Here is a 22652-nt window from a genome sequence, read left to right as displayed (position 1 = left end):
TTTCGAGAGATTTAGTTTGACCCGAATTGAATTAATCCTTTTCTACGTGCACGGAAAAAAGAAAATTCGTGAATTTCTGGAACGATCAAGAAAAAAGGATAAGAGGAATCGAGATACTGATTAATATAAGGATTGTGGTCAATCGAAAAGGTTATCAGTTTAATAATCCTTATGATCCTTCTTGTCAAACGCTCCTCGCATCTGTAAATTTTTAAACGATCTATAGCTATTTATGTGGGACTCACTTTTACTGGTACGATGATCGAGGGAAGGCGAAGCACATTGGACGGAAAGGGGCACACGGTCTGCGTGAGGATTTTAAGCGCCCCAGTGTCCGAGCGTAAAGCGATAATAAAATCTACACGTATAAGAAACATATAAAATGTTTATGGTTCCCTTCGTTTGATTCATCCACGAATTTCCCAATCAATTAATCTTTCTACCAATCGAAAAATTAGTCTCGGATCTCTTCGTATATAATGTATATATATTTATACCTTATTATTTCTTGGACCACGAGAAGGTTTAGGAACGATGTCACGATTTCGCACGATCTCTTTTTTTCCATTTTTTTTTTTTTTCATGCGTTTTGCAGAAAAAGTCCAAGCGGGCAGTCGTGTGTTTCGAAGCATAAAGCGCTCCGCCACCGGCGGCATTATCACTTCGCTACGCTCGTGATATTTTACCAAAACCTCGCGCTTCTTATTATTTCGCGACTGCCATAAGAAGGCTCGTCGAGCGTGCAGTAATTAACTACGAAGCGCATTTCGAGATTAATTGGTGCAATTGCAATCACCACAGACACGCGCCTTATATTAATAAGCGACCTTTTCGAATTCTTTGGAAGGACGATTGCACATTCTGGTAAACAATAATATTGTTAACGAGCTAGTTCCAATATTTTAGTGAAATAAATGTTTATATACATATACATATATATATATATATATATATATATATATTTGTATACTGGAGTGTAACAAGATAAAAGACGCAAGTGAATTTTGACGAATGGGCAGGTAGGGTTTGGTGGAAAAATGAGCACGGATAGTTTCTCTTTTGATTTCCTGATTCGCCAAGGTTAGGCACCCCTGGTGTGCAGGTGCTTTCGGCAGGCCTCGCCGTGGCCGCAAAGTAGGCCCGGTGCGAGCCCGGTATCACTCCCCCTTCAGCTCGTATACCCCATAGCTTTGTTCCTTCTACTCAGGTAAGTTCACCAGCACGACAATTGCGGTACACCCAAATTTCGCAACCGAGACCAATTCAGATATAACGCTGTCAGCACATTGAGACTACCCCGGGAACAGATCTTTTCACAAAACTCGTTTAAAAGATTACCTATGACCTCCAACTAAGGTAATTTACGCGATGAGATCCGTCTCACGAATATTGCACTGTAAATAAATAATATAGAAAATATTTTCAGGACGCAATATAACGATATTTGTTTAAATTAAACATTAGGTAATAGAGCACGAGGCGAGTTTCGCTCGTAATGCACGAAGAATCCATATATACGAATATATCATATACGCAGCATTCTATACAGCGTTTTGTATATAATAGAGAAACATAAGAAAAAAAGCACGAAGCAAAGGATTTCTACGCAATAATGAGAATCCAAAAGATTACGCAGTCTACTAATTATATGTTTTACAAGCTTAACTTTCATATGAAATGTATCACGTATTAGCATGAGGTGTGAGGTTCCTGGATGGATTCGCTGAGTGAGAATCTTATGCGTGAACCAATGGTCGATCCAGGCCAGTGTGCCAACACAGCCGCGGCCTGCTGGCTGGATCTTGGGCTCTGTAATCAGGTGGGAAGGAAGACTGGGGACCGGGGGGCATATCCCGACATAGAATAAAGTTTCCCTCGCCAAATACTCTTCACTTTTACCGGCTATCGTTGAAAAGCGCGAGCGACTATGATTTTCGCATCTTTGAACACGCGAACTGCACTTACGTACATCACGAATCTACTTGCCCCGCTACTACTACGTTTTTTCTCCTCTTTTTCCACTTGTTCCTTTTTTTACAGCCTAAGCAAGAGGCGAGGAAACCCGCTGGCAAAACGCTCACCTTCGTTAACTTTCATTCTTTATCTTTTTCTCCACCGTCTTTCTTGTACTTTATTCCAATAACCATGACTCTCGTGGTTCGTTCAGCCTTAAACAATATAATTAGACCTTAATTATTTTGCCATAAAAAGAAAAACAAAAGTTTGCGACCTTACCACTGCGTGAGCGATCAATCGATCTCGCGGGATCCGTTAACGCAATGACTCGTTGATCGAATATTTCTTGAATATTTTAACGTTGGTGAGTGTGTTCGGTACTTTAGCCGATGACTAGACAAGAATCCTAAATCCTGGATGTCGAGTCAAAATAATAATTGATTGCTACAGTGGCTCCTCTAATTATTCTGGCTAACGTTTACACGAGTTTAACACAAAGTCATGATCAGGGTCCTTGTTGAATATACCTGTACGTTTAATGTTATATAGTATAATTATCAAAATGAAAGATAAATGATTGTCTGCGTTGGAGGAAGATTTAAGGGATTGTTGTTATTAAAAATATTCATTGAGTGTGTAGCAATTTGTTTGAAATATATATATATATATATATATATGTATATATAGGAAGGAAAAGACTATGCGCGTTAGAATTATCTTGATGAATCAGCTAGCATGAACGTAAAGGATGGAGTTTTCCTTGGAGAGAAAAAGTAGCGATGGTCACTTTTACCTGCGCGAAGAGCTCGAAGAGTCGAACGAGCCAATTTTTGCGTGTCGAGGATCGTCTAATTGTAAATGCGCGCTGCGTACTTTGGCGGCATATGCTCCTCTTCGAGTCAGCCAGTGAGCGGCTTGTTTGCACGTACAGTATGGTATATATAGTATAAGTGTACATAGATATCATTGAAATGCGCATGTATTTGCACGCTACTCCGACAACAACAGCTTTGGCTCGTGCGTCCTAAAGCCGCGCGCGCGCGTATACCACCTTCTTTCGTTGTTTTGCTTTCTCTTTCGGGAGTGGCATGCTCTAGTTCGCTTGGCTGCAAACCATCCATCCGTTCGTCCATCCATCGTAGTCCATACTCCTTTCTTCCCCTATTCTTCAAAGTCCGAGCTCTGCCTCAGTCACTAGCAAAATTCGCCATGAACAATTCAAGTAAATCAACTCATCTTAACGATCCTTTATACTTTCCACTAATATTTTCTCTCATCCTTTCTCACGTGACCATTTATATTCAGCACAAGTGCTACTAGAGACTATGAGTCGATTGATCTTCTAATTCTCTTCTTTATTTAACCATCTTGTTGACTTTATAAACTATGGTTTTCCATATATTCGAGAGTTATGATATGTTATTTTTTAACTAGTCGTGTGGGGCTGATAATTGTCGAAATAAAGAATTTGAATAATGCATTGTAATTAGCAGGAAAACCTGTCTTGGAAGATTCGGTTCAACACACGCCGAAGGAGAAAGTAATTGCGAGACATGTGCATTAGGATGAGCATTCATGTTGTATAGTTACTTTTCCTGGATTCATCAAAAATAAAGTTCATACATTATTATATGTCTGTATAGAGTTGTATAGCCTTAATTATCTAATGGTAAGTATATAATCCTAGAAATTTATCGTTTAAACATTTTCATTTTAATAAATGCGTGTTTATATTTCTGACTTTTGTAAAAGTTGTGTATACGTCAACAGGTACATACAGTCTACTTTCAGCTTATTTGCTTGAATATAAAATAAATTACATTTATATACATTAGATTTAATATAAATATAAAATATATAAAAACTTAATATGACCATATGCAGAATTTTTCTCTAACAATACATGTAAAACCCGTGTTACTTGACTATAAGCCATGTACTTGCCTTCCTTACTTTTAACCAAATTTTAAAAAGTTGATTTTCAATTATTGTTGTAGTTCAATATTTTACATTTTTCTTTATATTAATTAATTTTGTTTAACTTATCTCAGCCACTGCGTCCGATAACAAAATGGAGCCAACATGGCAATTCTGAGTACTATAGTCAAATGACACGAAATCTCCTTTATGTCGCCGTCAAAGAAAAATACTTTATAAAATTAACAAATAGTCATCAAAAAATATCTATTCATTATAAATCTTTCTTTTATGAAATATTGTGTGTATAGAATTAAAAAATATAAAATATCTCTAATATCAACAATTACAAATCTTATGCTATCGAAATTAATTCAAATTATTTCATGATCCTTTAAATAACAATATTGCATATTAAAAAATAGAATGTGTTTTACTAGTTGAAATTGTTGTAGTTTAAAAATTAATAAAACCTAAATGTGAATATTATGAATAATATTTCTTAATTTCTTGTAGTAGTGGGGTTTCGTTTAACTCATTAATTTCAATAAATCTTTTATTTGCTCGGCTGAAATAGTAAATGTCACCGGTATAAATATCAAACCAAAGGGCATGAATATGAAGATCGTGCGTTTCTAAGCGTTTTTTTAAAAATCCATATGAAGCAATATTTTGAAGTTGCTGTAGTGTATTAATCTGAAAAATATAAATTAATCATTTTTTAGATTGATTATTATGAAAATATACAATATTTTACTAACTTGTGATAGTTTGTCTTCTATAGCAAATTTGTTATCTGGATCGATATAAGCCACAAATTTTCTTAATGGTGTTTCAGCTTGGAATAATATCGGTTCACGAAAACCTGTAATTTCTAGTTGTTGGAATTTTTCTAAGCTTGTATGTGCATGGGCGCACAGCCAAGCCCTTAGTGGAGATATCCGTCTGTTTACCTAAAATTAACGGGCTCTTATTAATAATTTATGATTAGGTTTGACAAAAAAAAAATAATGATAATAATCTCTCACCTGAGAAGCGAACTCTTCATCCCTCAAGGCATACAATAAATTCATAGCTTTACAATCACTATGGCCACAAACTATTACGTGCCTTATATCATTCACTACACATCCAAGTTCGAGTGCCGCTGGCTCGCACATTGTTAATTCATCCACAAAATGTTGAGAGTGCGGTACAACATTCCCTGCATTTCTTACTGTAAATTGATATAGCAGAATTCAATTTCATTTGTGTTAATGCGTGTTCCATAGTATACCACGGGGTCCACGGATGAATTTAGAACAAGATTTATACCCTTATCAGTATATAACATGTAGCGTCAAAACGTTTCTATCACTTTAAAATATGTCAAATTGTGTTTGGGAACGTTTTAACAACATTTCTAACATTATGCGTGTCTTGTAGGTACAATACAAATTTTATGTATTATTATTTTCTTTATTATACATTAATAAACAAAGGACCATTAATACATACAAAGGTACATACCAACAAACATATCTCCAACATTTGTTTCCGTAAATCTAGTTGGGATCATCCGAGAGTCCATGCAAGTAAAGAATACGGCTTTCGGCTGTGATAAGAGTAACACAAGAGAGTAATTCGATTATGAAAGATCTATTTCAATCAATTCCGAGAGAAACACGATCCGTACTTATTGTGTTTCTTTTTTATTAGTAAATAAAACTGACAATTTTTTGTTTGGTCGTATTAAATAATATCTCAATAAAATAAACATATTATTAATCGTTAGTAATTATTAATAAGATATTTCTTCTTCTCATTTAGGAAAAGGTCTCCAAATATTAATAGAAGAGGTTGAATAATGAGTAGACGGTCATCGTGATACAGTATGCAAAAAATCTCTTATCTATAAAGCTATCAGTTTTTCCACATGCTCCAGAACTATAAATATTTAGTTATTTATGCGTTACATAAACACTAAATGTTTTTTACTCATGGACAACGTAAAAATGATTAACTGAGAAAAAAAAGAACAAAATTGATGTGCATTGTACACAATAATCGTCATTTGAAGTAGATTTGAATTTTTTTAAATGAGAAGCACGTGGCACGAAGTGTGAAATAAACACAAATCTATACACATACACGTAAGCAACGAGCAAAGTGTGTAAGTTCATTGACATACCTCTGGATTATCTCTAACTTTCTGAAATTGTTTAACCATTCCTTCACGGTGACATTGTCGATACATCATTATTCCTTTAATAATTCTATCCATTGTTTTTATGTTCTTAAAACAGTACACAAACCCACGTTTCTGCAATGACAGTACATAAATCCACCATTTGTCTTTGATAGCGCGGGAAATTTAAATGGATACTAGTGCAATACAACGATTGAAATGATCGTCACAAGACTTGATAATTCCTTTTATTATTGCACTAAATTATGGTTGAATTATAATAGAGTATAACACTGACAATCAATTATTGTTTTGTTTTATTTGCTCGATTAAAAAATATGCTGCATGAAGCTAATACAAATATTTGGATGATTACATCAAATATACAATTTAAATGTTGCAAAAGTTGGATATTATGATTATAAATGAGCCCTCATGAATCTATTATTGCTATAGTATCTGGTGTCATTTAAAAGGTGTAGAAGCAAAAATGATATAATAGCTGATTATTACTATATCAGCTACTTTCATCTAACCGTAGAGCCATCCTATTTTTGTTTTATTTTCATTAAAAACTCTACCTTTATTTTTGCCTCTGGTCCTTTCAATCTTTTAGTGAAATGGCAAAATTTATATTTCTTATAAAATACAATACATGATTGTGAGTGTATATATGTTTATAAATTTAGAATTTATAAAGCTGAAAAGTTATCCTTCTTAGCTTGGAAATATGCATTTGAATAAGTACGCATAAACTAATAATTGAACGATACATGGAAATATATATATGTATACCTTTGGCCGAGCCAGAAACATACAATGTACAGACTGAGGATCAGGCTTATAATATCAGTGACATGGAACCAAGAGCAGGATTGTATATTTATCCAGGAAACCATGTGTCATCTAAGAGTCAAGAATGAACTTCTAAATAGACTAAAGATGTTACTTTACGCGAATTACACCTACATGAATAAATTTAAAGAATTATATCTTATTATTTTGCGTCAGGATTGATTTACTTAATATAATCTTTATAGGAAATTTTAATGAGTCACATTGAATGATTGGTAGCTAGCATAATTTTGATTTTGCTAAAAATAAAAATTTTTTTCTTTCAATAAAAACCAAATTTTGTCTAAATTTATCATTAACCAGTTTACTAATATAAGCTCGAAATCGTGAAACAATAACAACTGCCGTAACCTCGTGCAGTCTCTGTATTCTCAAATTTGACTCTTAGATTCAACAGTGATTAACAGTCTGGACCCGGGTGACGACGCGCCTGGGTCGAGCTGATTTCTATCTGGTTAGGGCTGAGCTCTGACTAGCACGTTCCAATTTTTCAAAGTGTTTTCTTGCGTTTCGAATATTTATTAGCGTGGCAGCTGATGCTGAAAAAACCATAAGTGTGTATGATAAAATTAAATTAAGCACATTAATTGAATAGATAAAATAAGAAGCATTTACGAATTGCAGGGTCCGACATGATAACCATTACATATGTATTTGATGTGAATACATCAATAAAAGCTGCAAAGTTCGTATTTCTAACTTCCATGCTTTGAAACTGTGCTGCCAGTTTACTAGAAATAAATACTTTTTTGATAACACATTAAAAATTAATTGCAGTAAGTTGTTTAGTATTACAAACCTGCAGCTTAATTTAAACTGCTTAATTATATTAGAAACTTTTTCAAATCTATGAACATCCCTGTGAATTTTTCTTTGACAATGACTTATCACAAGAAATGTGGCACGTTCGAATAAGAGTACTTCATCAGCATCAATGATATTTGCAAACTGATTTAAACTTTGCTCTAATTCTTTTACGTTAGGTATTAGCATATATACAATTGAAGACCATGCTCTATGAATAAATCAAATTTTTAATAACGATTAAACAAACATACTATTCTATTGTAAGTATTCATACCTGTACAAAGTTTCATCCCAAATACTAGTTCTGAAACAAGTACACTCTAAAGGAAGACTCAGTCTTTTAAGATCCTCTTCCCTCTCTCTAAATATCAAATCCCTTTGATCTTCCTGCACAAGATCCATTTTATGTACAAGACAAAATATTTTAGCCTCTGGGCTATTTTGGAGTATTGCTTCTAAACAGCTCTGGTAGTAATGCATGTCTTTATCTAATTCACGAGATTCCACATCAAAAACATAAATCAAAACTTCTACATTTCTAAATATATTATCTCGCTGAGAAGCAAAATAGTTTTCCATAAATGCTTCTTGACCACCACAATCCCAAAGGTTTAGCACAAGGTTACCGAGGAAGCGTACATGACTATGCTCAACGTCAACTATAAGAAATGATACATTTTAAAATTAAATTTATCTATAGAAATTATAGAAAACTTACTTGTAGCCCCTAAACGGCGAGTATCACGTGCAATATAATTAGCAAATATGATACTCCTCATACTGGTCTTTCCAGACCCACTCTTTCCCATCAACAATACCTAAATAATATAGTATTTGTTAATATAATTATATATTCCAAAACCTTTATACTTGTGTAATGATGTATTGTATTACATTAAAAAAATTAATGTTCAAACACACCAAATTAAATTCAGTACATTGTTTGTTATCATAAAAGTAACAATAATATATTTTACCTTCTTCTTCATTTTCAAGGGCTGTATATTATAATATTTAAATTCTTAAGAAAAGAATGATTCTCTTTACGGCGGTTGCCGACAATAAAATGTTCATACAGCCCTTTTATGAATCATTGGATCATTTACATTCAGGCTGATTGAAAAACTTCCATGATGTTTTGTACGTCCGTCAAATGCGTGACCAAGTGTCAGATCAGATTTCGAGGTTATTCAAAGCTTCAAAGTTCCAATGTACCATGAACACAGCAACATGAACACAATGCATATCTCCCTCTCACACTACGCCACATCCATTATTTATGTTACTGAAAACGATAAGATTGATAATGACGCATTTCGAAAGCCTTAAAATTATATAAAAACCATACAAGTCGAAATATCATGTAAAATTAATTATCAAGATTAATAGACCTCTCGAGTCGAAAATTATAATAATCGAACATTACAGCAAATACAGGAAAGTAATAATAATATGGTATTCTTCTATGAGATATTCACGCCTAGTTTTTGCTTTTTTGCAACAGTTTTAACACAATTTTACTTACTCTTTATAAAGTACTCATACATATGAAGTAATATTATTATTATTTTTAAAAGCAAAGAAACTTATCGAGTATAAAAAATTGAGAGTAAACAAATAAACATGGTCAGTGTCAAAATCTTGCCGATCATACAGAAAAAATACAAATTTTATAAATAATCAGAATGATATGAATCACTTGCCTAACGAGACAATTTTGTAAATCGATTACTTGTGAAATATCTTGTGACACATGCGTTAAGAGGTTTGAAGGCGAGTGAGTGAAGTGGCAGGAGGGGAAATGAGAAGGGACGAATCGTCACAAACTCTCAAAAGATCACAGAGAGGTGAGTGGACCATAACTTTCAAAAGAGGTGAGTTTCAATTTCAAATGGTTTTAGTTTAGCTGTTTCAGTGAAAGCTGGAAAGGTATGGGTCTGTATTTATAAGTTCTCAAAAAAGTATATCAAAAATATTTTCGATTAGCCAAAAATAATTAAAAACTATATACATTATTAGCCTACCAAAGTCTAGAACCTAGGTCTAGACGGATTGTATACATAAAATAAATTTATACACACATACATTGAAAACCATTGATGATTAGTGTTCCGAGAGCTTTGACAGAATTTATATTGTAAATAGGCCTTTGGAAGAGTAAAGAAGAGGTATAGCAGTAGTAAGTAATAAAGGAGAAACGGAGAAGCTGAAATCTTCTAATATATTTTATATATGACATATCTTATAGTTACAGTACAGGCAGTAAATAACGGAACACCACTGATAATTTGGTTATGGCTGTTTCCATCGAGGCAAGCTTTTCCCTTGAGGTTTTTCCTTTTTAACCTGTACTTTCACACTCCAGTTGGTATAATACATGTCACGTATACTATAGAGTTATTCAATCAAGTGCAATCTGGAGTGCTATTTTCTGTTTGTTTTTCATCTGTTTCTCTACATTTTCTCAACAATAAGAGCAGATTAAAGACGAAAAATACAGAAAGTTGCATTGCTTGAGCTTGATTAAAAGACTCTATAGTATACGTGACATATATTATAGCATTTTGAGTGTGAAGGTGTAGGTGAATAAACAAACTTTTGATGAAAACATAACCTATGACGAGATGTGCACAGTTGCAAACATAAAATGTATATTTCAAATTATTTTGGAAAATTGCAGATACTTGTGACAAATCGTGCACACGTGAACCTATCTAAGCTTCTAATATACGGTCGCTAGAGGAAATGTGGGAAAACATTTTGTAATAATATAAAATGCACATATAGTGTATACAACGTGTTTGATAATATTTCTGACTGACTTAACTAATCACAATATACTATATTGTTGGAAAATTACTTAATATATAGTGGAATCTATTGGAAAGAAAGAAAATAAAGAGCCATAGTTCATTTAATCCTTTTGTATCATATTTATTACTAGTATTTTTAAAGGCGGAAGCGCCTGAAAGTAAGCCGAATTTGAACACTTTGGATGATTAGCATTTTGAAGTTGATTTGACACGCTAACGTCATAAATATTTTTAATCGTTTTTACTTTTACAGCTGTGCTGTCATAATTGAATTAATCCTAATTCAGCCACTGATAATACCTCCAATATCGGGAATGACAGCTCTGATAATTTATGGAATTGTCTTTTAATTTAATTAACTCTAAAACATGGAGAGCATAGATTATTATTATTACTTAAACCCTATGTTTTATTTAAAAAGGGGTATAGTAAAAAAAAATTCAAAGTTTTCTTTTATAATATACATTTACAAATATGTTTACAATTTACACTAAAAAATACATCAATTCTATTGCCATAGGTTGGAGTATAATAGTTTCTATGGGATGGTACCTTATAGGCTTGGCAGTCTTATTATATTACGCATTTCCCTATATTCAAAAGCATTATATTCTGTGGAAACAAAAAAAAGATGAAGAAGAGTATGCAGCCAAGTATCATAAAAGTATGTACTTTTTTTTGTATATATGTTCTTTGATAATTTATTTTTAAAACAAATCAAATATAAAAATTTTTTAAGATCCAGATTTAATGCAAGAAAGACTGTCTGGCGTTGAGGCAGCACGTCAAAGAATGCAAAAATTTTATACTGAGATGGCGGCAGAAGCACAACTAAAGGAGGAAGAAGTAAGTTAGTGCTTTAGAAACTAAGATTTATAAGCATTCAAAGAGCAAAAGGCTACAAAGCAAGATATACCATTAACGTGCATTAATTTGTTAACTTATTAGCGCAAGAAGAAGAAACAAGAAGAATTGGCTAAATTAGTACAAAAAGATACATGTGGACATGTAATAAATTATAATAACAGTCCTGGAACATCTCAAGGATCACAATCCAAATCATTAAAATCAGGTATTATTGATAAAAAGTTGTCATTTAGAAATATATTCCATCTTTATAAATTTAATATAATATATATTCATTTTATAGAATATAATCCATTGATGGGTGATTCTAACAAACGTTACAAGCCGCCTAAACGAAAATGCAGAGGGTCGAATTGTGGGGGAAATTAACTGTTTAAATGGTTTATTATACATTGTTCATTTTATTATTATTTTTTAGTCAATTAACTATTTTAATAATAGAGCAATAAATTCATAATTCTTTATAAAAATTGTATTTAAAGCTGCGTAATGGTCGCACGATTTTTCATAAACTTTGATAATTTTAGAAAAAATGCTTTAGGATATTTAATAGGCAGCATTGCCCTTTGACCAAAATACAACAATAAAAGATACAAAATCGTTTTTAAATAACAAAACATGGTCGCCTTGATTTTTTGTTTAATGAATGATATACTTTTTATTGGAATTATAGAATATTTTTGTAGCCAATGTAGAGAGCTTTCTAAAGCATATTATCAATTAATTGTATAAATGAACCCGAAAGTTTAAGGGATGTAAATGTTTCAAATTAATGTACGTGAATGAATACGTGCGACACATGTAACGCTCTGAAACTATTTTAGCACAGTGTACTTTCAAGTACGATTTTTGAAGCATTATATCTCGTAAATAATTAGGATAACTAATACATTTATACGGTGTTTTGAAAAATATTGAGAGATAGGTTATAAGAATATGCAAAATATTTAGTGTTTAAGTTAAAAATAGATTTTTCTGGTCCGAATATTGTATTTCCAATATTATCTGGAAATTGAAAATACAACCCAACGAAAGGGCATATTTGGTAAACAGATAAACAATACCATTTGGTAGATTTCCGAATAGATCAATTTTTATGAAAATTAATAGGGGTGGATGAGTGGTCTGAGACACCCTATGTAAAAGGGGTCCGATGCCAAATCGATAAATGCATATAGAGCGAATGATTTTAAGAATATAATTCTTATATCATTTTATCATATTAATCTTAATTAGACAGTTATTGAGTAATAAAAACTCTCGTTCGGAACTTTCTATTGGTAGAACTATTTCATGACATTATTTTGTACAACGTGGAGTATTAAAATTTTAAGATGTAAGAAAATGTTTATCTCCGTAATTACAACAGATATTAAATTTTTGCATATAGTATTTTTTTAAAACCTCTTATTATTTGCATTTAGATAGGGCTTCGGTAAAATTTTGACATCTCCAATAGGTATTGAAACAAACAAATGTTTTCTTACGTGCATACTTTAGGACTTTTTAACTGACGGATTCTATAAATGACTTTTGCGGTTTGACACGAGTCAACACTATGTATATAATTTGTAACACGATACTTCTACTTTTTTTCAAATGGGATCAAGAAAAACTGCAGTTTAAAATTTTTTAACATTATTTTTTATTAATCGTTATTGTTATAATATGCAATGATATATATTTATACATATATATCATGTTATGTATAAGTAGTACTTGACGATAGCGATTGTTATGAATTATCTACAGTCGTGCGCATAGTTATGTATATCCTTATTTTATTCCTTTTTGCCGTTTGAATACAGAAGTTTCTTCACAAACGTTTCACCAAATAGTATAATCACTTATTGGAGAATAAATAAATTATCTACATATTAAACTAATTTTGTAGCTTTCACAATATTTACAAATTATAAAAAAGTAAGAGTCAAGTAAAACACATTTTCAGCCTTTGATTACAATTGTCAGCTACAATCGTACAGTAAATAGTTTTCCTCCATAATTAATCTCCTATTGACGTCTTAATAACGCTACAAATGCTAACCGCTGCATGAACTTTTAATGATATGGATTACTTTTACGCAACTCTAGCTTTCTAGTAGCCTTAATTAAATCACTTGTTTTTTCATGTTCGGCTTCCAAAAAGCTTGTCAATTTCGAGTATTGGTTTGTTACGATAATATAACGGATGTATTTACAGTGCATATTTTGAAGCAGATTATGTTGGAAACAAAAAAAAACTGAACAATTGCATGAGTAGCTGCACAAATTATGGCCAGATTGTAGTTGATTGTAGTTATAATATGGAGTACGTTACTGTATCTAACACTGATGTGAGTAAGATTTTTGAGCTATTTGTGTATTTTCAAAGTATACGATGACAACGTGTATTCACTCCAGAGCAATTTACGTACTACGGAAATCTTCATCTGACATCTAAAACTATGTATATCAATCTTTAGTTTCACAATTTATTTTACATATTCTGAACCATCGTAGCAATTATACAAAGATGACAAATTATAAAAATAACACATTATATTTTCCCTTATTTATTGGCACGATGGTTCACCATATCTGTGTATGTTAAGTGTCCACTATTAATTTATTTTACAGAATATTTTGATCCTTAAGGATCTCGGGCATTAACATTAATTTTAAAAATGTAAGTGTATAGTTTTTTTTATATCTTGTGGTTGCCAAACATTCTGTTGCTCTCTACACTGAATGTATTTACAAATTGATTCTAATAAAGATTATAAATTATATATGCTGAGGATGTTGCTATAGTATCAAGAAGATTGTTAAAACTTGAAAAATTTTGGCAAACTTATTACTACAGCCTAGATCTTCATGGAACCTTCGATGTGCCGATAATTTTCCCACTGGATTAAAATATAGACACTGTCATCCACTTGATTACATAGATTTTACACGTTATTCGTTTATAATATCTATAATCCCAACATTGTTCATGTTCTTTTTTTCATTTTATCTAAATGAGATTCTTCTCTCTTATTTAATTATTTCTCGATCATTTGGATGGATTTTATTTCCTATCACTTTTTACTTCTCTTTATAATATATATTCATATGATTTTTGTCTACTATATGCTCATAAGATTTAATTCAACTAAATCAAGAACATACAGTGATTTGAATCCATGTTAATATTTTATTCTATAGTTACACACAATTTTAAAAAATCATACATTTTCACGGAAAAATTTATTTTCTGTTCTTTCAGATTACAGACGCAATTTTTCATTTAAGAGTCTTATTCTTATAGAAATTTTTAAATTATGAAAATCAAAACGTAGGATATTTACACAGTAATTTTAATTTAAATTAATGTAAATACGGCAGTGTTTTGATATACCGAATGAACAAATCATTCCTGGTGTTTATGGTAAAAGAAATTTACGTTGCAGTCGGCACATATGATATAGTCTATTATGGGCAGTGTCGTGTGTCCAATATCAAATTAATTATATAAAATTTGAGCGGTCCTATTTTACAATATATTCAATCGTATTGATGTAACCTATTTGCTGTCTGATACTTTGTAGCAGATTTCCGTGTGAACAAAAAACTATTATTTTTCTTTTGTTCACAAATAAAATATAAATTTCTCTTAATATAAAAGTAATTCATTAAATTTATTCAAATTTAAAAGAAATGCAATTTTTATTTACAGTTATTCAATAGAAGTGTTATTTTAACAAATGTATAAATAAAAAAAAATCGAATAAATATTCACTTATGTGACATTTTTGTAATCAAACTTGGAATTCTGAAATTTAAATTCATCGCTTGCACATCTGTATTAATATATTAATGTTGGTTAAAAGTATTCACATTCTCACTTATCTGTCGAGTCATGCTCATTTGCAGAATTGATTACATTAGATCTTTAATACCCATTAGTACCTATATTTATACATATATGTATTAATAATTATACATACTATATATATTAATGATGTGTAAATTAAGACTAATGACTAATCTTCTTAAACAACTTTGTACAATGTATACAAAAACCATTTGATATGATACGCTTTTATTGTTGTTTTTCTAGCGTATTATTATTATTATTATTTTTATAATATATTCGTTTTGGAAGAATTGCATGTCCAGTACTTTTCGTCTTAATCATTAATACAATAGGCTTTAGTTTCCTTATGATTTAGGAACGTTATATCGAAAATAATATCCGTTATTTGTCTGTGGCAAAAATTTATAAGCTTCCCAAAAAAAAGTGCCACTTCTCGATGTATTAATTAATATTTCCTTGCAAAAAAGAAAGAGAAAATAATACTTCTTATCAGTTGTCGTTTCAGAAAAAGATAGACATTGATTTATATCTATAAATGCAGACGGTCATTCGGAATTTGAAAGAAATTGATGCTTTTAATCATCCTTGAATCATCTTTGAAAGCCCTTTGACATAGAACAATGAACATTGCGCACGTTGCTTTTTCAGTGAAAAAGAATCATTACCACTTTTCAAATTACGATCATTATTCTCGCTTCTCTTATAGACAGCTATATTTATACCTCTATAAATTATTCTTTCAATATCGGAAACAGTCCCCAGTCGCGCATCTTAAAGGTAAGACGTGGAAAATCTCTGCATTTATTACTATATCGATTTGAACGTATTTCCACGCGCGGATCATTATTTACATCATGCCAAAATATAAGTTTAGGCATGCATATGCTACAGGGATGTAGAATCGGTAAGATGTTCGAACCATGTGGAATAGCGTTAGTAGGAATAATTTTACTCCGATCTATAACGAGTATACTCAACAACTGAATAGAGAAATACACACTCGAAGATTATTGGCATATCGATTACCTATACGTATCGTCGGGTGGTACTTTGCTATTCGCACGCCTTATCTATCAGTGCAATGGCCCAGAGTAATTAGGACGTTCGTTGTAATGGAAGGTCATTCAATTGATCATGCGTAGCTTCCTTCTCGCCTACTAATTTAGCTGTCGCGATGATCGCTCAAACGTCCGGCCTCCAAAGCCGAGCTCGCATTGTTACCGGTCATGAAGATACTATTGAGCTTGTTGTATCTCTGGCTTCCCGAACTGCTCATTGTATTCGACGCCGAAGAGTTGTGCTGTGGATAGCCACCAGCTCGTGGAAAACTAGGCACTTTGTCTGTAGAGAAAGAAATTATTTAATAGGATAGAAAATTATAGTACCTCGCGTTTTCATTGCAGAAAAATCTTGTAGAAGCGAATCGAAGGGAAAAATACTAATATTAATTCTATGGAAAATTAATCGACGTATGCGGCAGTCCTTACCTTTGCTCCGGTTATGCCTGAGCCGCTCTTGAGAATTGGCAGTACTACACGACCTCTGTGGAATACAGGAATAATTGCTGTCACTGCTGTACGTTGGAGAAGCCGTCCTATTGTTTCTTCTACGCGGACTCCTGTTGTTTCTGTTCCTCGAACCACCCCTGTTGTGAGCGCAGGCCGGTGCAAATTGATTATTGTACTCCATCGTCTCGGCGTACAAACAACTGGATTCTGAACAAGAACAGCACATGTCTGAATGGGTGTTGGAGTCGCAGGACTTTCTGTCCCACTCGTCGTTCTCCGGCTGATATAGAGCGTCGTTTCTATACATATCGTCGTTTCGCCGATAGATATCGTCGTTCGTATGGGGATTAGGGTGATTTATACGATTATAAGCAGAGTCATGATTTCTGTAATCATCCGCCAAGCCGTTCTGATGCCCGTAAATCACGGAGCCACTTTCGTACTCGTTCTCCTGAGCCTTATAATCGTAGTGGCTGAAGTTTTGTGGGAAGGACGGTACGGGCGGTGGGTTGGTTTGCGGAGGGAGGGTGGTGTATCTGCCTTGCTGATGATTGCCGTGATTGGAATTGTCCAACTGAGATTGCGCGTTCCAAGGTGTGGGCGAGGAGCTGAAAGTATTGGCTACTCTATTCGGAGGTGTCGGTGGACTCTGGGAATTGCCAGAGGCAGAACCGTCAAGGTCGTTCTGTACATTTCTCTTGGCCAAGTGAGGACTGAACGCAGCTTGCTGCTGTTGCTGCTGTTGTATTCTACCGGCGAGGGAAGTTCCTGGTGGCGGTGGGTGTTCTGGTGGTGGCGGCAGCATGTCACACCAGTTGGGCATACTCGGCTGGCCTTCGTTTGCCGGCTGTATCCTGTACTGTCTCCTCTGCATCTCTAAATTCTCGTCCGTGTAGACGCTGCTAGCGTTATCGCTGCTAGGAGACATGGTGGATTTGTTATGCTCCTGATTCGAGTCCAAGCTCGAATAATCGGGCTTCACGCAAGAATCGCTCGAATTGGATTTTTGTCCACTGGTCTCCATGGAGTCGGGACTACGATTGCCCACGCAGAGGGTGGTTGTGGCATAAGGCTCCGGTGGGGCCTGCAACTGCTTCCTCGTATTGTAGAAAGTAGTTAAATTCACTTCCGCATATTCGGAGCCTGTCATGCTCACTATACCCGGAGCCAGCATTTGTTGATTGTTCAACAATTTCGTTTCGCAGTCTTTGTCGTTGGAGCCTTGCAAGGTGTTGGTGGGTCTCCAGCCTCGCTCCAACCAGAGGGTGTCCTTGTTCAGTTGACAAATATCATTGGCCGTCCCAACTGGAACGTTCAAATGGCCCAGTTGTTTACTCATGGCTTGTCTACGTCTGACGTAAAGGGCGCCTAGAAGCGCGGCGAGAACGGTGAAGACCATCGTGATCATCAGCACCAAGAACCAAGTTTCTCTGACCACCGATGCGCCGCCATGGCTCGGATCAGTTCGTGGCGGAAGTTGCGTCGATTGTCCAGGGTCCATGTTCAAAAGGGTTGGACTGGAAAATGGTCCAAGACCGATCCTCGTCAAAGCAGCGACGCGTGCTGTGTACAGCCCTCCGGTTGTCAAACTATTTATAATAACTGACGTCGTTGAGGCATTTAATGACATTTGTCCCAAAATTTTATTGCTGCTATTGCTCTTAATCTGAATCTGTAATTGAATCGAAATCAATTATTATGGATCTTCTTTTATTGCATTTTAATTATTAAGCTAAAAGCAATGTAAATTAGGTTTACCTTGTACCCAATTAATTGACCGTTTTGTTCACTTTTACGGGGCGGTGCCCACCGAACAAAGGCTGACGTCATGTTGATCATGCCAACGTGCACGTTTTCCGGCGCGCCTGTAGGCACGTCTTCCAAAGTCATGGCGAGTTTAACGTTGCTCGGTCTACCTTCGATTGTCTTATAGAAAGGCACGAGAAAGAATTCGTACTTTGTATATTTCTTTAATCGGGTTAAAACGTAACTGGTAGCACCCGCATTTAGAACCGTCACCATTTGATATTCCGGTTTTTCGGATACCTCGCGATATCTAATGTACAGGCCCTCCACTAAATCGGCAGCTCCAAGAATCTGCGGAAAAATTCAAATTAATGCGACAATTCGTTTAACAATATAAAACAATGTAAAAAATAAAACACGATACATACGTCCCAAGTGATTTTAACACTAGTGCTACTGAGCGGTTGAACCTCTCTCAAGTGTAAGATTTCACTGTTCAGACGATCTCTCGCACGTATCAATTCTATCTGTGGTACGGAGTGTTGATCTACGCTCGTCGTATGAGCAACGTCCGATAGAGGACCGGGCAATGATAATCCTTGACTGTTTTCAGCACGAACCAGAAACACGTAGTTGGTGTCTGGTTTCAAGTCATTGACCTGTCGAACAAACAATATTGTTGAGTCATAATTTCGCTATAATGCATATTAGAAGAAATATAATTTTAACGAAGTCACATTTGCTTACAGTGTATGTGTCATCTATAATTCCTGTAGCAGCAACGACCCATCCAGTATTCAAATTACTGCTAAAGTATTCTATATTGTATCCGATAATTTTGCTTTGTCCTTCGTGACCGGGGCTCCACGTTAAGGTAACAGAATTGCTGGTAGTATTGACTATTCTAGGCTTGCTAGGATTTTGGGGTAATGCCAGTATATCCGGTGTTTTGTGGAAGGTGGTGGTAGAGCTAACGGCTAATGTGGCTGACCATGAAGTGTTTCCTGATTCGGAAGAAGCAATGCAAGTATAAAGTCCCGCATCACTGGCCTGAAGATCGCTGATGATGAGGGTCCCATTGCTGGCCATAGTGATTCGGCTACCGAGCTGTATTAAAACTCCGTCCTTGTGCCACTGGACTTTGGGAATTGGAGTTCCCACCGCTCTACAGGGTAAAGTCCCTACAGACTTCAATGGCAGTGTTTGATTGGCTGGTCCTAATTCTATTATTGGCGGTGGAATTTCTTCAACCGATGTGATCTATAAATTTGCACAGATATGTTAATTTATTCCATTTTAGTCCCTATAAATTTTTTACGTATCGTACCATTATATAATGTACCAATTTTTTTAAATTGAAAAATTGTAATACCTGAAGAAATACCGTCGCAGTGCTAGCGCCTGCCTGACTGATAGCACTACAAACGTAATGACCTTCGTCTTTCCTGACGACCCCCTTAATTTGTAGAGTTCCGTCTTCGCTGACTGCGTAACGATTTTGATATGTGTTTCCGGGAAACATGAGCTCCTGAGAGCCCTCGCGGGACCAAAAGATCGACGGCTCTGGTGCGCCTTTCGCGGCGCAGGAAAACGAAACATCCGAGCCAGTGTTGGCAGCTTCATCCTTCGGGAAGTTCGTGAACACTGGTCTTGCTAAATATAGAACAATAAACCATTAAAATTTCGTGTCAAATTCTTCGCTGCTCTTATTTAACGAACGGATCAATATATTATATATATTCGGACTTACAATGTACAGTCAAGATCGCGCTTGCTGATATGGCACCAACACCGTTTCCTGCATCACAAATATACGTTCCCTTATCCTGAGCCGTAACTTTCTCGATTCGGAGGCTCTTGTCCTCGAGAATCTTTGCACGGCCTATTGGCATCTTGCCGTCATTTCTTCGCCAGAGAATTTCCGGTGGAGGGTCTCCCCCAACCACACACGCGAATTCCGCCGTTTGGTCTGTTAAAATAGTCTGATTCGTTGGCATCGCCATGAAATATGGTTTAACTGAAATTTTAAATTACGTCCATTATTGTGCTGGCGGAATAACAGCTTTTTGCTCGCTGATGTACACATATGTACTTGAATATTTTCCTTACCGTGCACGGTTAAAGTTGCTACAGCGGATTCCTTCACTCCAACCATGTTCTCGGCCACGCATTGGTATTTGCCTTGGTCGGTCTGCCTGACATCGGAGATCATTAAGTTTCCTCCGTCTACGAGGGTAATCCTGAAACACGAGTGTATCACATTCACTTGTTAATCCTCAGGCTACACGTTTCAAGTGCATTTATGTATTTATCGAGTGAGTAAAGGAATGACTATAAACGTTTCTTAAAATCATGATAATCCCAAGGAGTTTAACGTAATGATTTTCATTTAATGACTGACTCATTGATAGTAGTATGTTGCATTGGTCTGTACTTGAAGAAAAGTAAAACTTTTCATAACTTAATATTCAAGCGCTATAAATTGTACTTCAGGGGGAATTCTAGAAGAAATATAATGGTACTCATCCAGTAGATGTTGTTTTATCACAGAATCGAACTTGAAAAGTTTTGGAATAAGAAAAATGCTTCTTGTTAATGTTCCGAAGGTAGATGGAATGGCGAGGACTGAATGACTATTGTAGGTATAGCAGCACGTCAGCGTTTCTTTTAGAGGCAATTGATTTGGCAGTTGCGGTTACGCCGACAAGAGTAGAGACTTTTCTGAACGACATTGGCGCGATATCAATGGCTTCTCAATTGCGTCCTCTAATTTATAGTGTCAATTAATTTCAATGCTGGTACGCCGCACAGTGCTCTACCTACGTCTACCCCTTTCCTTCTTCCTGCTCACCGCAATTCCAGCTCGACTAGATTTCATTTCTATTAGTGGCTCCAATTTATTACCCGTTCGGCCTACGAACGACGAAAAAGCAGAAAGGGTTAGCAAACGTGCGAGAATCTACTGTAATCTATCAAGAGAAGAAAAGGCCCAGAAAAGGGCGTAATTAATCATTTCTGATGTCTTACCCCATTGGAGGAAAGAAAGAAATCTTAATGCGATTAGTGCGATGGAAAAAAGTCCTAATTGCTCAAAAGGGGATTAGCCTTTATTGCTAATAGGAATAAGAAGCTAGGGCCAGAATATACTTTTTACCGTGATTCTAAAAATAAATAGCGGCAAATAGTAAAGCTGTGTATAAAAGACGTTGAAATTTTTCACCGAGATTTGAAGATCTGATATAGTGGCATGCGAAATGAGATTATAAGGCTCTGTGAGAATAAATGAATTATAAAAGATATCTAATGGCTGGAGACTCTGTCGGTGGTGGTTTGCAGTGAATGAGGGATAAGGATGAAAACAAAGAAGGAAATGAGGTAAGAAAAGGCGAGTGTCAGTGAGCGTGGTTTGCAGTTCGCCGGGGCACAATGGGACTCGTTGGCAACACGCCGTTTGAAAAAGGAGCGTCGGGCGCCCGGTGAGATTAAACTTTAATTGCGTTAATCCATCGAGATTGAAACGTGGCCCGCGATGAATGCGAGAAAGGACGATGGCTCGTTAGCGTGCGAGAAAAACTATGAGAAATCCGCCTTGGATTCTCGAAAGCAGCCCCTAAAACCGCCAACCGCGTCGAGTTGTCCTTGAACATTGACCTTTTGTACCCTCTTGCTCGGACTTATAAACCCCACGACGTAACTGAACTATTTCCACGCAGAACTTCAAAAACCTCGCTCATATTTCTCCGGGACTTGAGAAAATTTACTCGCAGCTATACGATCAAGACCAGAATCTGCGCCTTATACGAAACGGATTGTTAATTTATTACATCGAGTCTATGATATAATTTTTGTAGTGCCTTATTTATAGCTTTATAAATATTATCTATTTGAATAAATCGTTTTAAATTTCCAAGGAAGGAAAAGGCGTGTTCCTTGCTATTAATTAATTCGGTCTGCAGGTGCTATTCGTTTGATATTGGTGTTGCAGGGTATTATGTAAGGAGGACCCAAGGGGGGGGGGATGTCGAGTCCAGTTTGGATAAGTGGTGGGAAATGAGATTTGGAGAAGATCGCTGAGCTTAGCTTAGAAGGAAATAAAGGAGGAGGAAGATGCGGTTTAGCCGACTGTTTCTTGATGTATATCCGGTCAGAAGGAAAGTAGACGTTACAAGGTAGAG

The 22652-nt window shown here is 35.1% G+C and overlaps 4 protein-coding genes across 7 annotated transcripts in view; 1 reads left to right on the top strand and 3 right to left on the bottom strand.

Annotated features, from left to right (window-relative positions):
• Positions 1–3315: 3315 nt before the first annotated feature.
• On the bottom strand, positions 3316–6962 carry CAHbeta (carbonic anhydrase beta). The gene is made up of 6 exons (XM_066747819.1): positions 6836–6962; positions 6044–6175; positions 5383–5467; positions 4902–5089; positions 4635–4826; positions 3316–4569 (listed from the first exon to the last, which is right to left on the bottom strand). The coding sequence occupies exons 1-6, from the start codon at positions 6854–6856 to the stop codon at positions 4360–4362; spliced, it is 828 nt and encodes a 275-aa protein (XP_066603916.1). The 5' UTR covers positions 6857–6962; the 3' UTR covers positions 3316–4359.
• On the bottom strand, positions 6340–9417 carry RagA-B (Ras-related GTP binding A/B). Its single transcript, XM_066747818.1, has 7 exons — positions 9228–9417; positions 8680–8987; positions 8421–8520; positions 7977–8361; positions 7695–7910; positions 7511–7626; positions 6340–7434 (listed from the first exon to the last, which is right to left on the bottom strand). The coding sequence occupies exons 2-7, from the start codon at positions 8689–8691 to the stop codon at positions 7343–7345; spliced, it is 921 nt and encodes a 306-aa protein (XP_066603915.1). The 5' UTR covers positions 8692–8987; positions 9228–9417; the 3' UTR covers positions 6340–7342.
• Positions 9418–9455: 38 nt separating this feature from the next.
• LOC136786223 (selenoprotein S-like) lies at positions 9456–14153 on the top strand. 3 transcript variants are annotated; one of them, XM_066747820.1, is made up of 9 exons: positions 9456–9576; positions 9722–9881; positions 9951–10014; positions 10383–10673; positions 10769–10938; positions 11036–11179; positions 11255–11361; positions 11464–11587; positions 11666–14153. In XM_066747820.1, the coding sequence occupies exons 5-9, from the start codon at positions 10884–10886 to the stop codon at positions 11749–11751; spliced, it is 516 nt and encodes a 171-aa protein (XP_066603917.1). In that variant the 5' UTR covers positions 9456–9576; positions 9722–9881; positions 9951–10014; positions 10383–10673; positions 10769–10883; the 3' UTR covers positions 11752–14153. The 3 variants fall into 3 exon arrangements, with proteins under 3 accessions (XP_066603917.1, XP_066603918.1, XP_066603919.1); XM_066747821.1 differs by lacking the exons at positions 9722–9881; positions 9951–10014; positions 10383–10673 and having other exon boundaries at positions 9501–9576; XM_066747822.1 differs by lacking the exons at positions 9456–9576; positions 9722–9881; positions 9951–10014 and having other exon boundaries at positions 10040–10673; positions 11261–11361.
• Positions 14154–14288: 135 nt separating this feature from the next.
• LOC136786220 (roundabout homolog 2-like) overlaps positions 14289–22652 on the bottom strand; it is a 318430-nt gene continuing 310066 nt past the window's right edge. For both annotated transcript variants that reach the window (XM_066747816.1, XM_066747817.1), the window contains exons 4-11: positions 20587–20717; positions 20228–20494; positions 19850–20130; positions 19225–19737; positions 18906–19136; positions 18490–18828; positions 16711–18403; positions 14289–16564 (exon numbers count right to left, since the gene is read on the bottom strand). In XM_066747816.1, coding sequence (XP_066603913.1) covers positions 16386–16564; positions 16711–18403; positions 18490–18828; positions 18906–19136; positions 19225–19737; positions 19850–20130; positions 20228–20494; positions 20587–20717 — 3634 coding nt within the window. In that variant the 3' untranslated portion in view covers positions 14289–16385. The remainder of the gene's footprint in view (positions 16565–16710; positions 18404–18489; positions 18829–18905; positions 19137–19224; positions 19738–19849; positions 20131–20227; positions 20495–20586; positions 20718–22652) is intronic.

This window comes from Prorops nasuta, unplaced genomic scaffold (genome assembly GCF_024137725.1).
Source record: "Prorops nasuta isolate Cenicafe-Biocafe unplaced genomic scaffold, Cenicafe_Pnas_1.2 PNAS00003, whole genome shotgun sequence".
Lineage (NCBI taxonomy): Eukaryota > Metazoa > Arthropoda > Insecta > Hymenoptera > Bethylidae > Prorops > Prorops nasuta.
The sequence above is the reverse complement of the archived record's forward strand: the minus strand, read 5'-3'. Positions and strand labels throughout refer to the sequence as shown.